This window comes from Xiphophorus maculatus, chromosome 22, assembly GCF_002775205.1.
Source record: "Xiphophorus maculatus strain JP 163 A chromosome 22, X_maculatus-5.0-male, whole genome shotgun sequence".
In the NCBI taxonomy this organism is placed as follows: domain Eukaryota; kingdom Metazoa; phylum Chordata; class Actinopteri; order Cyprinodontiformes; family Poeciliidae; genus Xiphophorus; species Xiphophorus maculatus.
The window spans coordinates 7,894,113-7,911,669 of record NC_036464.1 but is presented as its reverse complement, the minus strand read 5'-3'; the positions used below and the strand labels follow the sequence as shown (position 1 = coordinate 7,911,669).

The window sequence follows — 17,557 nt, the reverse complement described above, 5'->3', positions numbered from 1 at the left end:
CTAAAAATAGTTAGAAAGTAACTATTTTGTTTAGGAAATGTATTATTAGCTGTTAAACTTGCAAAATTTTTCACCGACCCACATAAATTGCATAAAAAATGATACACGGATTTTATTGTTTAAATTTTAAGTTTTTTTGTGTGTAAAGCCTTACTGTTGTCCATATATTTGTTTTATTTAACACATATACTAAATGAATCAGTCTGGTTTTCATGCAGGGTTGTAAAACGAGATTAAATGCATAAAGGAGCCCTGATCTGCCCTCTCGGGATCAGAGCTGCGGTGGGAAGCGCCATCACAGGGTTAAAGGTACCTTAGCATGCGTCAGCTGGTGCGTAACGTCACGTAATGCGCTCCCTGGCTGAGGAGGGGGTGGGGACTGGTCCTGGAAACCCGCCGCAGTCCTGCTCATCATCTCTGGTCATGTGCCTCCGTTTCTCCGGCTGCCTCTGGATCCTCTGCAGGAAGTTGGACCGGTTTCCTTCCCCGCTGAGTTTGTGACAGCCGCCCTGCCGTCTTCCTGGTTCTCCGTGCTTTGACTGCGCCTCCTCGCCGCGCTTCGCCTCGGCCCGGGCCTGGGAGCCTGAGAGGCAGGGCTCTGCTGCACACAGCTCCATCTCCCCTGAAGAGAGCCCGGGAGAGCTGGTCATGGAGGCCCCGGCGGAGGAGAAGGAGCCCCTGCCTCTGCCCACCCTGAGCCCGGCCGTGCCCCCCTTTGTGACTCTGGGTCTGACTGTGGTCTACACCGTCTTCTACTCGCTCCTCTTCATCTTCATCTACGTGCAGCTCTGGCTGGTTCTGCGGTACCGACACAAGCGCTTCAGCTACCAGACTGTGTTCCTGTTCCTGTGCCTGCTGTGGTCGGCCCTGCGCACCGTTCTCTTCTCCTTTTACTTCAGGAACTTTGTCACGGCCAACACTCTGGGTCCCTTTCCCTTCTGGCTGCTCTACTGCTTCCCCGTCTGCCTGCAGTTCTTCACGCTCAGCCTCATGAACCTTTACTTTGCACAGGTGAGTAAGCAGGATCAGACCCGATTAACGCCTCTGCAGGACATGTAGGTAGGATGCGTGCTTGAGCCGTGATGAACGGTCTTGATAACTATCCACACCCCCTGAAAATGTCCCCTAAAAGTTGAGATGTTTGGTCTTTTATAGCCCCTTTTCTTACATCTCCATCCATCTTCTCATTAGAGGGTGGGCGTTTATCGTTTATCACGATAAATTTTGTATCATGAAGAATTTAGGTTTATCACGTTGTGACAAATTGCATTCCATAACCATCTGTATTACCAGGATTCTCGTTTTTACTAGTTTCTCCAATATTTGTTTAATAAGAGTATCAATAAATGGCAGAAAATTTGAAAATATTATAACATTTAGTATTAATTGTGAATTAATTTATCATATTTTAATCTAACATATATTTCAATTTAACTAATTCATTATGTTTTAATATATATATATTATATTAAATGTTGCATTTAATATATTTATTCTTAGTTTAGTAATATAAATCAAACTTCTTTATGTGACTGGTGTCCTAAAGAAGGCCATTAGATATAGATGTGTTTTTCTAGAGCAGTATTTGTGTTTATGAGGCTATTATTGCTACATCATGTGGTCACAGCTGCAGTTACCTAAAAAAGAAGTGATAAATAGTTTTTATTGTCACTTTTATTTTTATCATAATAGTACCACAAAGTATTGTGATAAAACTTTTAGTCTATATCGCCCAACCTTACTTCAATCATCTCTGACTAGCTTGTCTTCACAGCATTATACTGCCACCACCATGTTCTGCAGTGGTTTGTTCAGGTTGTACTCTCATCTGACCAGAGTACCTTCGTGTTTGCTGTTTCTTCTTCATTGCTCAGATTACAAACTGAACTTTATATGTAATTTTCTGCTATTAATATGGATCTCTGCAGCTCCTCCAGACCTATCAAAATAAGAAATGTTACTGGATGACAAATTGACCCAGAAATTATTGCGATAAATGATAATAATGTGAGTTTCCCCCATCAAAGACTAACAAACACTCCACACTGGAACTGGAAGACATTTCCAATATCCAAACAACCAGAAACAATAAATGAAACGAATTATGAAATCTCTGTTTAAAAAAATGCTTATCAACAGCATAGACATTATTGAGCTCGTTTTAATTGATCATGCGATAAATTGCTTAGTGACGCCTCTGCTGCTACTTTTCAGTTCAATGCTCTCCTTTCCTCACCTTGGCAGGTGGATTTTGATTAGGACTGTCAAAGTAAAGAGCCCTGCAGACAAAAGCAGGCCACATTTTCATATTTAACTTGTCAAACATTGTGAAAACCATGCATCATTTTGCTTCCACTTCCCTGTCATGTGCTACTTTGTTTTGATCCATCATGTCAATAACAATCATTGAAGTTTGTAGTTCCAAGCCTGTTAAAACTTGTAAAAATTTGAAGTGGACTTTGTAAGAAAAGGTCGAGTCCAGAACCTCTGCAGATGTGAAGTAATGGAAACCTGATCCCAGATTCTGTCTAACAAAACCAAAAGAATATAGTCTGCAGGTGCTGATAGGAACTCCTTTTGTTTAGATGGGAAAACTTGACATTTAAAGACATTCAATACAAGTCTTTTCATGTCGTAGCTTAAGGGAATCTTTGTCTTCGCGTGACCCAGCAGCTGAAATGACATTTTACATCTTGAGCAACAGCTAACTGATTTAGCTGTGTAGCATGTCATTTAAGTCTCCTGACAACCTTTGAATTACTCTTATATTAAAGACACAAGTTAGACATTTCAATAAAATCTCTTAAACTCAGTTTAGATGTAGAACAAGGTTGGTTTTTCTACTTGTTCTCTCTTTTTTTTTTTGTAATTCGTTATTTAATTAGGATAAAATCTTTTCAAAAAACTAAAATATTTCCACTCACACATCTTTCTGATGAAATCACAGAAGGCAAACGGTTAATTACTTTGTGATTCTTCAGTGGTTTTCTGTCTCTTTGCATCCTTTTAATCTAATTCCTCCTTTGTGGGTGTTTACTAGCATTATGTTCTGCTGCAGAGAAACGTTTGAGTTTCTTGTGAAAAACGTTTGAGTTGCATGTGACGATACTGCATAGAGATGGAGCTACACTGAAATGCCTAAATGTAATTATTGAAGGTCTTCAGTGATGATTTTGGTCCAAGTTGGTCAGGTTGAGTCGTTCCATTAAGATGGCGATCCCAGTGATGTTGCCTGCAGAACTGCTGCATCACCAGGCAGACGAAGCTAACTCCAGTTAGCTCCACCATGCATGCATCTGCAGACCAGCATGTAGCATCACTATCACTGCTTCCGACTACAGAGGGGAAAAGTTAAAACAAGCGGTCATATAGAGAGAAACTGCATCGTGTTGAGACTGTGAAGAGAAAACAGCTTTTATATGCAAACCACTTTCAAAAAACATCAATGCAAACATGCTGGGGCAATTATAACTTTCATCATTATTGGGTAGAAAAATGATTAAGAGCCGGCCCAAGGCATGAGCGAACCAAGCAGCTGCTTAGGTCCCCATACCTACAGGGGTCCTCGTATAAATGGTTGAATTTTTAATAATATTATAGATCTAGAATTTAAAAATACGCTTATTGAGAATTAGAATACTTTAAAATTTGATTTAAAAGTTACAATATTTAAAAAACATTTACATTAAAATTAAAAATTTAAAGGACTATGTAAGTTTACTTTTGTAAAAGTCTAAAGAATAATCTTCGTAGTTTCATAGTTGTGTTACCATAGCTACAATGAAGAGAGAAAATGCAGCTACAACTTAAAAAAATTGTGTTAATTGGTCACAAATACTTGAATTAAGTTTGTCAAACTTACTTTATTTATGTTGGTTCATCTTAACAAACTTAGATTGACTCATTGTGACCAATTTAACTTAAATATATTTATTAAGAGTCGCTTGTTTAAGTAAATAATTCATTTCATTTTGATAAAAATGAACTATGTCCTCTAGCAGATTATTTCACTGTTACGTGGAATAATCTGCTAATGGAAATAATTCATTTTCATCAATATCAAGGAAATATTTACTAAAAATAAGGTCATCTATCTTGTTAAAATGTTTCAAATATTCTAATATATTTGCACCAGAAACTGAACTTAAATCCGTGGTAAGATTTTGTGTTTTTGCAGTGATCAAACTCCATTATCCAAAAATATGTAGTTAAAGCAAATTCAGGATTCATCTGAGATAACTAAGACTTTCTCATGTTTTAACAAATAAACATGTTTTCTCAGATTATCTTTAAAATTTGTGAAAAAACAAAGAAGAATAAAGAAATCTGCAAAGAGGAAATACATTTTACACCTGCATCACAAAAGACGCCTGTGAAAGTACAGTTGCTTTACAGTTTCACTTTGCTCAGGATGTGGACGCGTTTAAAGCATCAACACTGAGCGCAAGAAACCCTCGCATAAACAAACGCTGCAAAACCTGCTTGTGCTCGATGTGGCACCCTCCATCATTCATGTGACTTTAGAGGAAGGAGTCCAGTTATTACTGCCTTCAGTGTGGGAGGCTCGCATTCAGAATCTGCACCGAAATGAAATGAATCATGTCTTCAACCGCTTACGCAATCCACATACAAACCGCTGCCTTCTCCAGCCTCTGCCTCAGGCTTATTTTTAGCGTAATCCTCTTGTGTTGATACGAGCCACATTTGAGTTTCCATTGAACCCTGGGCTGAGTAGCTATTGTGCACCATAAACATTTTCAACCACAAGGTTCCTGGTTAACCGGAATGGAGAAGTGAAACGGCCTGACATATTTGCATGATTAAATGTTTTTTTTTTTATTGTGTTTTTTTTATAGGTTGTTTTTAAGGCAAAGTCCAAATATGCCCCAGAGCTCCAGAGGTACAGGTGAGAGCAGGTCTTTTCCGCTCATTTCCCCTGCTGCAGTTTTTTAGCAGCTGAATAATAAAAATGTTTGTGGTCTTTTCCTGCCAGGCTGCCCCTCTACCTCCTCTTCCTGTTCATCAGCCTGGTGTTTTTAGTCGTGAACTTAGCGTGTGCCCTGCTGGTGAGGATGTCCTCTGCAGAAGCTCACACCGTCGTGCTCGTGAGAGTCGCCATCAACGACACGCTCTTTGTCCTGTGCGCCGTCTCGCTCTCTTTGTGTCTTTACAAGATCGCCAAGATGTCCCTGGCCAACATCTACCTGGAGTCCAAGGTGAGACTGAACCAGGAATCAGAAAGAAAAAAATATCTTCTTTTGTTCTTGTTTAGCTTTGAGACCTTACAAAATCATTCAACCTGTGAACTTTTTCACGGTTTGTTAGTTACAGATGTGAATTTTGATGGATTTCATGCGATAGAATAATGCAGAAGGTAAATTGGGATGAAAATAACAAATGCAACGAAATATTAAATTAACTTGCATGTTATTTAATCTCTGTATAAATTCAGCTGTTTTGAGGTTTTAAAGGCTTTTTTCACATTTGATGGTTCGGTAGATTTGGTTTGATTTGAGACCAAAGTTGCAACATTTGTTACATTTTCAGCTGCTGCAGTTCGCTTTCACACCGTCAAATGAACTAAGCTCTTTGCAAAAATGTTTTTTACCTCCTCACCTGTGGGAGCGCTGCACCAAGAAACACTGAAGGAAATGAGACAAAAACCTCTGAGGAAGACATGAGCTCAAATGTTAACAAAAATGGAGTAGCACCACTTTTTTTTCTTATTTAGTAAAAAATTACCTCTCCCTCAGGCACCAGATTTGTTTTGGTTGTTTTTACCCAGAATTCCCTGCTCTATAGTCTGTTTCCTGCTTTTGGAGCGATCTCTGGTCCACTTGCATTCACATATGCATTCAGTCTGCACCAGAGGTCACCTTAACCGAACCTAGATGTAGGTTTTTAGACCAGAGTTCACTCTTTTAGTCCCCATCAGTGTTTGATTGCGCATTCACACCTCCCCCTACATTCTAGAGTTAGATTAAAGTTACCTAAATAGGGCTTATGTGAATGCACTCTTAAAGAAATTGGTGAAAGAAAAGCATCACACCTGAATTTAACGAGCGGCTCGTTGGCAGATGCAAATTTCATCCTGATGAGAGAATTTAACTATTTAATTCAGGTGTGTTCGAGAGAGGACGCAGCTAAGGCCTCACCAAATGTGATTTTTTTTTTTCTAAAACAGATCCACTACAAAAACACTTTAATGAAGTTAATTAATTACACTCAGCATCAGCTGCAGCACAACGACAAACATATAATCAGATATTGTTGTTATGTATGACATTTATGATTGGGCTAATATCTCAGTGTTTTCACAAAAAGTTGTTTTCATTGTCAAATAACAAAAAAAAGTTCAGCTTTAAAATCTACTTGTGTAGATGTGAGAAACTCATTTTGGATAAAGCATTCCTGCATGGATGGGGCATACAATAGTGTCTTCAGATGACTTGGACACCCCTGGTTTAGATCAAACCATATTTATTTGTTACAACGGCCTAGTCAAAGTCCAGAGCTAATTCTTGTTTAGAATTTAAAGACTTAAAAACCAATGTACACAGAGTTTGAGATGTTTTACAAAGAATAATCCAAACATTTCAGCCTCTGGATGCACAAAACTGGTAAAGAATAAAGTTTATTCTGTCGATTATTGATTACTTTTTAAAATTAACCATAATTTTCTTCCATTTCAGAAATATGCACCACCTTGTGTTCATCTGTCACATAAAATCCAATAAAAATAGGCTGACGTTTGTGGTTGTGATGTGACAAAATGTGCAGAAATATTTATATTTTTGCAGCTCGCTGTTCATGAATGTTTCTCCCAGCTTGAGTCGTTTTGTTTTTACCTCGTCTTAAACTCCGGGCCTCTGCTCTGACGTTGTGCAGGGGACGTCGGTGTGCCAGGTGACCGTTATAGGAGCCATTGTCATCCTGCTGTATGCGTCCAGGGCCTGTTACAATCTGGTCGTCCTGGCGCTGTCAAACAAAAGCATCAACTCGTTTGACTACGACTGGTACAACGTGTCGGACCAGGTAAATCACCTTGCCGGGAGGGTTTCAAAGGAAATGTTCAGGGTGTTGGCACAAACAATGATTCTCTTTGTTTACTTTGAATAACTAGATTTTTTGGGGGTCTCATAAATATCTTAAACAATAAAGATTGAAGATTAAACATCTAAAAACTGGAGAAGTTTGTGTTTTTATTGGGGATTACAAGCATTGCTAAATGAAAAGATAAAGATTATTTAGATACGACAGGAAGTAATTAGTTATTTTCAGACAGGCGTTGAAAATTGCCTTTGTCGTCTTCTTCTTTTTATTTCCCAGTTTAAAAAAACCCTGCTTGATATTGAAAGTTAAAAAGAAAACAAATAGAAACCAAAAAATCCCCTAAAATCCCCACATTGCATAAAAGCTAAAAATTACCCACAAGTCATTGAGGAAAAGTCAGGGACGAGTACGACAGTGTACTGAAGATAGAGAAAAGGAGTAAATTTCAGCCAACAATTTTTCTTTTCTAGGAAATTTGTGACTTTAAACTCAGAATTTCCTCAGATTTCTGTGATTTATTGGGGCCTGCCATGCAAAGCAATGGCAGGAACCTATTGCTATTCTCCCAAGAAAAGTTTCTTTATTATTATTGGGGCCTGCCATGCAAAGCAATGGCAGGAACCTATTACTCTACACCCAACAAGCGTCTCTTTAATATTATTGGGGCCTGCCATGCAAAGCAATGGCAGGAACCTATTACTCTACACCCAACAAGCGTCTCTTTAATATTATTATAATTCTTTATTTTTCTTCCGTAACCGTTAATGCGGCTCGTACCGCTGGGTGCACACCTACAAATGAGGTATCAAAACGTGCAGAAAATTCACGCCATTGGAGCTATTATTTTTGGTGGGATTTGGGCTTAACGTGGCGACATAATTCGCAAAAAACTGCGAAAAAAACCCCATTATAACTCAATGGGAAAAATCCTAGAAATACCCTATTTTTGAGGATTTGCTGTGTCGTCACAAATTCACCTAGAAATGCCATTCAAATTTCATTTTGTAGATACGTCTGTGATCTCTTCGAAAGTGAAGACGGCTCGTCGATACCAGTTACGGTTTGTCCACAATTTGCCTCTAAGCGACCCAAAGTTTCTCATTTTTGCTCAAGTTAGAGTGCGTTTCTGGCTGCTTAGAGTGAGAGATGAAGACAACTTTTTCAACCCAAATCATTTTTGAAATCGCCATCACGCCCACAAATATCGCACGATTAGTATCAAAATCGGTCCTGACATTGATACGCCTGTCTGCTCCGGTAAAATGTTTTCGAAATTTATCTAGACCGTACGGTTTTCTGTCACGGTGCTTCAGAGCAAAGTCATGCGACAGGATTTTCTGAGGCTGTCTGAGGCTCTCTCCCATGTATTTGAATAGAATTTCAGATCTGGGCACAACATTTCTTTCTCTCATCGCTGTAAATGTTCTGAGTGAGGTACAGATATGAATCTCGGGACTATCGCAGAAGACACATTGAACTGTCATACGCTGCAAACGCTTTTCGAATATGTATTACGGTTCCCGAACAAGAAGGATTTGTTTCCAATGCTTTTTTGTCAGTAAAATGTGTTTGCTCAAACACACAATTGTGTGTTTGAGAGCTCAGCGCTCAGAGCTCACACCTGCTGAGACCATTATTTACCATAGCAACGGAACTCAAGAGGCTATTGGCTGCTGATTTGGACTACAGATACGCATCGCTGTAGTTCTATCTATCCTCAGTTGAAACAGATCAGGACTGAGAACTGGCCTTTAGAACTACCTGCTGCTATGGGCTGTATATAACTGATTGAACTCAGTAACTGTTACACATGGGATTAGTTTGGAACTTTAAAATTAAGCATACTGAAAATTTCAAAATAAAAGCCTTGAATATTTTTACATCATGTAATTGCTTTTTTTGGCCGTATATGACTTTTTCATCCAAAGCACTGTTACACATGGGATTTGTTCGGAACTTTAAAATGGAGCATAATAATAATTTCAAAATAAAAGCCTTGAATATTTTTACATCAGGTAATTGCGCTTTTTGGCTTTATGTGACTTTTTCATCCAAAGCACTGTTACACATGGGATTAGTTCGGAACTTTAAAATGGAGCATAATAATAATTTCAAAATAAAAGCCTTGCATATTTTTACATCAGGTAATTGCGCTTTTTGGCTTTATGTGACTTTTTTATCCAAAGCACTGTTACACATGGGATTCGTTCAGAACTTTAAAATGGAGCATACTGAAAATTTCAAAATAAAAGCCTTGAATATTTTTACATCATGCAATTGCTGTTTTTGGCTTTGTATGACTTTTTCATCCAAAGCACTGTTACACATGGGATTAGTTCGGAACTTTAAAATGAAGTTTAACAAAACTTCCAAAATAAAAGCCTTGACAAAAATTTTAAATCGTACTGAATGGTGCACGTCCGCCTCGCTTAACGTTCTTGCGGTTCTCCGCGTGCCATTGATTACGTTGCGGCGTTCTTTAGCGTCGATGCCGATTTGTGGCGTGACGACGCCGGGCCCGAACCCCACGGGCGCGCCTTGGCAGGCCCCGGCTAAATTTCTTCCGAAATTTTCTAGTTATAATTCTTTATTTTTCTTCCGTAACCGTTAATGCGGCTCGTACCGCTGGGTGCACACCTACAAATGAGGTATCAAAACGTGCAGAAAATTCACGCCATTGGAGCTATTATTTTTGGTGGGATTTGGGCTTAACGTGGCGACATAATTCGCAAAAAACTGCGAAAAAAACCCCATTATAACTCAATGGGAAAAATCCTAGAAATACCCTATTTTTGAGGATTTGCTGTGTCGTCACAAATTCACCTAGAAATGCCATTCAAATTTCATTTTGTAGATACGTCTGTGATCTCTTCGAAAGTGAAGACGGCTCGTCGATACCAGTTACGGTTTGTCCACAATTTGCCTCTAAGCGACCCAAAGTTTCTCATTTTTGCTCAAGTTAGAGTGCGTTTCTGGCTGCTTAGAGTGAGAGATGAAGACAACTTTTTCAACCCAAATCATTTTTGAAATCGCCATCACGCCCACAAATATCGCACGATTAGTATCAAAATCGGTCCTGACATTGATACGCCTGTCTGCTCCGGTAAAATGTTTTCGAAATTTATCTAGACCGTACGGTTTTCTGTCACGGTGCTTCAGAGCAAAGTCATGCGACAGGATTTTCTGAGGCTGTCTGAGGCTCTCTCCCATGTATTTGAATAGAATTTCAGATCTGGGCACAACATTTCTTTCTCTCATCGCTGTAAATGTTCTGAGTGAGGTACAGATATGAATCTCGGGACTATCGCAGAAGACACATTGAACTGTCATACGCTGCAAACGCTTTTCGAATATGTATTACGGTTCCCGAACAAGAAGGATTTGTTTCCAATGCTTTTTTGTCAGTAAAATGTGTTTGCTCAAACACACAATTGTGTGTTTGAGAGCTCAGCGCTCAGAGCTCACACCTGCTGAGACCATTATTTACCATAGCAACGGAACTCAAGAGGCTATTGGCTGCTGATTTGGACTACAGATACGCATCGCTGTAGTTCTATCTATCCTCAGTTGAAACAGATCAGGACTGAGAACTGGCCTTTAGAACTACCTGCTGCTATGGGCTGTATATAACTGATTGAACTCAGTAACTGTTACACATGGGATTAGTTTGGAACTTTAAAATTAAGCATACTGAAAATTTCAAAATAAAAGCCTTGAATATTTTACATGACGTAATTGCTCTTTTTGGCCGTATATGACTTTTTCATCCAAAGCAATGTTACACATGGGATTAGTTTGGAACTTTAAAATGGAGCATAATAATAATTTCAAAATAAAAGCCTTGAATATTTTACATGACGTAATTGCTCTTATTGGCCGTATATGACTTTTTCATCCAAAGCAATGTTACACATGGGATTAGTTCGGAACTTTAAAATGGAGCATAATAATAATTTCAAAATAAAAGCCTTGAATATTTTTACATCAGGTAATTGCGCTTTTTGGCTTTATGTGACTTTTTTATCCAAAGCACTGTTACACAATGGAATAGTTTGGCCCTCTGAAATGAAGCATACTGAAAATTTCAAAATAAAAGCCTTGAATATTTTTACGTCATGTAATTGCTCTTTTTGGCCGTATATGACTTTTTCATCCAAAGCACTGTTACACATGGGATTTGTTCGGAACTTTAAAATGGAGCATAATAATAATTTCAAAATAAAAGCCTTGAATATTTTTACATCAGGTAATTGCGCTTTTTGGCTTTATGTGACTTTTTCATCCAAAGCACTGTTACACATGGGATTAGTTCGGAACTTTAAAATGGAGCATAATAATAATTTCAAAATAAAAGCCTTGCATATTTTTACATCAGGTAATTGCGCTTTTTGGCTTTATGTGACTTTTTTATCCAAAGCACTGTTACACATGGGATTCGTTCAGAACTTTAAAATGGAGCATACTGAAAATTTCAAAATAAAAGCCTTGAATATTTTTACATCATGCAATTGCTGTTTTTGGCTTTGTATGACTTTTTCATCCAAAGCACTGTTACACATGGGATTAGTTCGGAACTTTAAAATGAAGTTTAACAAAACTTCCAAAATAAAAGCCTTGACAAAAATTTTAAATCGTACTGAATGGTGCACGTCCGCCTCGCTTAACGTTCTTGCGGTTCTCCGCGTGCCATTGATTACGTCGCGGCGTTCTTTAGCGTCGATGCCGATTTGTGGCGTGACGACGCCGGGCCCGAACCCCACGGGCGCGCCTTGGCAGGCCCCGGCTAAATTTCTTCCGAAATTTTCTAGTTGGGGCCTGCCATGCAAAGCAATGGCAGGAACCTATTACTCTACACCCAACAAGCGTCTCTTTAATATTATTGGGGCCTGCCATGCAAAGCAATGGCAGGAACCTATTACTCTACACCCAACAAAGTGTCTCTTTAATATTATTATAATTCTTTATTTTTCTTCCGTAACCGTTAATGCGGCTCGTACCGCTGGGTGCACACCTACAAATGAGGTATCAAAACGTGCAGAAAATTCACGCCATTGGAGCTATTACTTGTGGTGGGATTTGGGCTTAACGTGGCGACATAATTCGCAAAAAACTACGAAAAAAACCCCATTATAACTCAATGGGAAAAATCCTAGAAATACCCTATTTTTGAGGATTTGCTGTGTCGTCACAAATTCACCTAGAAATGCCATTCAAATTTCATTTTGTAGATACGTCTGTGATCTCTTCGAAAGTGAAGACGGCTCGTCGATACCAGTTACGGTTTGTCCACAATTTGCCTCTAAGCGACCCAAACTTTCTCATTTTTGCTGAAATTACAGTGACAGCCGATCTCGGTTCAGATCTGGGCACAACATTTCTTTCTCTCATCACTGTAAATGCTCTGAGTGAGGTACAGATATGAATCTCGGGACTATCGCAGAAGACACATTGAACTGTCATACGCTTAAAACGCTTTTCGAATATGTATTACGGTTCCCGAACAAGAAGGATTTGTTTCCAATGCTTTTTTTCAGTAAAGTGTGTTTGCTCAAACACACTTGTGTGTTTGAGAGCTCACAGCTCAGAGCTCACACCTGCTGAGACCATTATTTGCCATAGCAACGGAACTCAAGAGGCTATTGGCTGCTGATTTGGACTACGAATACGCATCGCTGTAGTTCTATCTATCCTCAGTTGAAACAGATCAGGACTGAGAACTGGCCTTTAGAACTACTGCTGCTATGGGCTGTATATAACTGATTTAACTCAGTAACTGTTACACATGGGATTAGTTTGGAACTTTAAAATGGAGCATAATAATAATTTCAAAATAAAAGCCTTGAATAGTTTTACATCAGGTAATTGCTGTTTTTGGCTTTATTTGACGTTTTCATCCAAAGCACTGTTACACATGGGATTACTTTGGAACTTTAAAATGGAGAATAATAATAATTTCAAAATAAAAGCCTTGAATATTTTTACATCAGGTAATTGCTTTTTTTGGCCGTATATGACTTTTTCATCCAAAGCAATGTTACACATGGGATTAGTTTGGAACTTTAAAATGGAGAATAATAATTTCAAAATAAAAGCCTTGAATATTTTTACATCAGGTAATTGCTGTTTTTGGCTTTATTTGACGTTTTCATCCAAAGCACTGTTACACATGGGATTACTTTGGAACTTTAAAATGGAGAATAATAATAATTTCAAAATAAAAGCCTTGAATAGTTTTACATCAGGTAATTGCTGTTTTTGGCTTTATTTGACGTTTTCATCCAAAGCACTGTTACACATGGGATTACTTTGGAACTTTAAAATGGAGAATAATAATAATTTCAAAATAAAAGCCTTGAATATTTTTACATCAGGTAATTGCTTTTTTTGGCCGTATATGACTTTTTCATCCAAAGCAATGTTACACATGGGATTAGTTTGGAACTTTAAAATGGAGAATAATAATTTCAAAATAAAAGCCTTGAATATTTTACATGACGTAATTGCTCTTTTTGGCCGTATATGACTTTTTCATCCGAAGCAATGTTACACATGGGATTAGTTCGGAACTTTAAAATGGAGCATAATAATAATTTCAAAATAAAAGCCTTGAATATTTTTACATCAGGTAATTGCTGTTTTTGGCTTTATGTGACTTTTTCATCCAAAGCACTGTTACACATGGTATTAGTTTGGCCCTTTGAAATGAATATTAACAAAAATTTCAAAATAAAAGCCTTGAATATTTTTACATCATGTAATTGCTCTTTTTGGCTTTATTTGACTTTTTCATCCAAAGCACTGTTACACGTGGTATTAGTTTGGCCCTTTGAAATGAAGCTTAACAAAAGTTTCAAAATAAAAGCCTTGAATATTTTTACATGACGTAATTGCTCTTTTTGGCTTTATTTGACTTTTTCATCCAAAGCACTCTTACACATGGGATTAGTTCGGAACTTTAAAATGGAGCATAATAATAATTTCAAAATAAAAGCCTTGAATATTTTTACATCAGGTAATTGCTGTTTTTGGCTTTATGTGACTTTTTCATCCAAAGCACTGTTACACGTGGTATTAGTTTGGCCCTCTGAAATGAAGCATACTGAAAATTTCAAAATAAAAGCCTTGAATATTTTTACATCATGTAATTGCTTTTTTTGGCCGTATATGACTTTTTCATCCACAGCACTGTTACACATGGGATTAGTTTGGAACTTTAAAATGGAGCAAAGTAATAATTTCAAAATAAAAGCCTTGAATATTTTTACATCATGCAATTGCTGTTTTTGGCTTTGTATGACTTTTTCATCCAAAGCACTGTTACACATGGTATTAGTTTGGCCCTTTGAAATGAAGATTAACAAAAATTTCAAAATAAAAGCCTTGAATATTTTGACATCATGTAATTGCTCTTTTTGGCTTTATTTGACTTTTTCATCCAAAGCACTGTTACACATGGTATTAGTTTGGCCCTTTGAAATGAAGCATACTGAAAATTTCAAAATAAAAGCCTTGAATATTTTTACATGACGTAATTGCTCTTTTTGGCTTTATTTGACTTTTTCATCCAAAGCACTCTTACACGTGGTATTAGTTCAGAACTTTAAAATGAAGCATACTGAAAATTTCAAAATAAAAGCCTTGAATACTTTTACATCAGCTACTTGTGTTTTGAGCATTATATAACTATTTTAACCCAAGGACTATTACGCATGGGATTAGTTTGGCCCTTTGAAATGAAGCATACTGAAACTTCCAAAATAAAAGCCTTGACAACATTTTAAATCGTACCGAACGGTGCACGTCCGCCTCGCTTAACGTTCTTGCGGTTCTCCGCGTGCCACTGGTGACGTCGCGGCGTTCTTTGGCGTCGACGCCGATTTGTGGCGCGACGACGCCGGGCCCGAACCCCACGGGCGCGCCTTGGCAGGCCCCGTCTAAATTTCTTCCGAAATTTTCTAGTTGGGGCCTGCCATGCAAAGCAATGGCAGGAACCTATTACTCTACACCCAACAAAGTGTCTCTTTAATATTATTATAATTCTTTATTTTTCTTCCGTAACCGTTAATGCGGCTCGTACCGCTGGGTGCACACCTACAAATGAGGTATCAAAACGTGCAGAAAATTCACGCCATTGGAGCTATTACTTGTGGTGGGATTTGGGCTTAACGTGGCGACATAATTCGCAAAAAACTACGAAAAAAACCCCATTATAACTCAATGGGAAAAATCCTAGAAATACCCTATTTTTGAGGATTTGCTGTGTCGTCACAAATTCACCTAGAAATGCCATTCAAATTTCATTTTGTAGATACGTCTGTGATCTCTTCGAAAGTGAAGACGGCTCGTCGATACCAGTTACGGTTTGTCCACAATTTGCCTCTAAGCGACCCAAACTTTCTCATTTTTGCTGAAATTACAGTGACAGCCGATCTCGGTTCAGATCTGGGCACAACATTTCTTTCTCTCATCACTGTAAATGCTCTGAGTGAGGTACAGATATGAATCTCGGGACTATCGCAGAAGACACATTGAACTGTCATACGCTCGAAACGCTTTTCGAATATGTATTACGGTTCCCGAACAAGAAGGATTTGTTTCCAATGCTTTTTTTCAGTAAAGTGTGTTTGCTCAAACACACTTGTGTGTTTGAGAGCTCACAGCTCAGAGCTCACACCTGCTGAGACCATTATTTGCCATAGCAACGGAACTCAAGAGGCTATTGGCTGCTGATTTGGACTACGAATACGCATCGCTGTAGTTCTATCTATCCTCAGTTGAAACAGATCAGGACTGAGAACTGGCCTTTAGAACTACTGCTGCTATGGGCTGTATATAACTGATTTAACTCAGTAACTGTTACACATGGGATTAGTTTGGAACTTTAAAATGGAGCATAATAATAATTTCAAAATAAAAGCCTTGAATAGTTTTACATCAGGTAATTGCTGTTTTTGGCTTTATTTGACGTTTTCATCCAAAGCACTGTTACACATGGGATTACTTTGGAACTTTAAAATGGAGAATAATAATAATTTCAAAATAAAAGCCTTGAATATTTTTACATCAGGTAATTGCTTTTTTTGGCCGTATATGACTTTTTCATCCAAAGCAATGTTACACATGGGATTAGTTTGGAACTTTAAAATGGAGAATAATAATTTCAAAATAAAAGCCTTGAATATTTTTACATCAGGTAATTGCTGTTTTTGGCTTTATTTGACGTTTTCATCCAAAGCACTGTTACACATGGGATTACTTTGGAACTTTAAAATGGAGAATAATAATAATTTCAAAATAAAAGCCTTGAATAGTTTTACATCAGGTAATTGCTGTTTTTGGCTTTATTTGACGTTTTCATCCAAAGCACTGTTACACATGGGATTACTTTGGAACTTTAAAATGGAGAATAATAATAATTTCAAAATAAAAGCCTTGAATATTTTTACATCAGGTAATTGCTTTTTTTGGCCGTATATGACTTTTTCATCCAAAGCAATGTTACACATGGGATTAGTTTGGAACTTTAAAATGGAGAATAATAATTTCAAAATAAAAGCCTTGAATATTTTACATGACGTAATTGCTCTTTTTGGCCGTATATGACTTTTTCATCCGAAGCAATGTTACACATGGGATTAGTTCGGAACTTTAAAATGGAGCATAATAATAATTTCAAAATAAAAGCCTTGAATATTTTTACATCAGGTAATTGCTGTTTTTGGCTTTATGTGACTTTTTCATCCAAAGCACTGTTACACATGGTATTAGTTTGGCCCTTTGAAATGAATATTAACAAAAATTTCAAAATAAAAGCCTTGAATATTTTTACATCATGTAATTGCTCTTTTTGGCTTTATTTGACTTTTTCATCCAAAGCACTGTTACACGTGGTATTAGTTTGGCCCTTTGAAATGAAGCTTAACAAAAGTTTCAAAATAAAAGCCTTGAATATTTTTACATGACGTAATTGCTCTTTTTGGCTTTATTTGACGTTTTCATCCAAAGCACTGTTACACATGGGATTACTTTGGAACTTTAAAATGGAGAATAATAATAATTTCAAAATAAAAGCCTTGAATATTTTTACATCAGGTAATTGCTTTTTTTGGCCGTATATGACTTTTTCATCCAAAGCAATGTTACACATGGGATTAGTTTGGAACTTTAAAATGGAGAATAATAATTTCAAAATAAAAGCCTTGAATATTTTACATGACGTAATTGCTCTTTTTGGCCGTATATGACTTTTTCATCCGAAGCAATGTTACACATGGGATTAGTTCGGAACTTTAAAATGGAGCATAATAATAATTTCAAAATAAAAGCCTTGAATATTTTTACATCAGGTAATTGCTGTTTTTGGCTTTATGTGACTTTTTCATCCAAAGCACTGTTACACATGGTATTAGTTTGGCCCTTTGAAATGAATATTAACAAAAATTTCAAAATAAAAGCCTTGAATATTTTTACATCATGTAATTGCTCTTTTTGGCTTTATTTGACT

At 37.4% G+C, this 17,557-nt stretch overlaps 1 protein-coding gene across 1 annotated transcript in view; it reads left to right on the top strand.

The window, feature by feature from the left end:
* The first annotated feature begins 377 nt into the window (after window positions 1-377).
* The window catches only part of gpr137b (G protein-coupled receptor 137B), a 33,228-nt gene continuing 16,048 nt past the window's right edge, over window positions 378-17,557 (top strand). Inside the window, exons 1-4 of the mRNA XM_014469408.2 lie at window positions 378-1,011; window positions 4,857-4,906; window positions 4,994-5,216; window positions 6,889-7,035. Of these exons, the coding sequence (XP_014324894.1) occupies window positions 649-1,011; window positions 4,857-4,906; window positions 4,994-5,216; window positions 6,889-7,035 (783 nt within the window). The 5' untranslated portion in view covers window positions 378-648. The remainder of the gene's footprint in view (window positions 1,012-4,856; window positions 4,907-4,993; window positions 5,217-6,888; window positions 7,036-17,557) is intronic.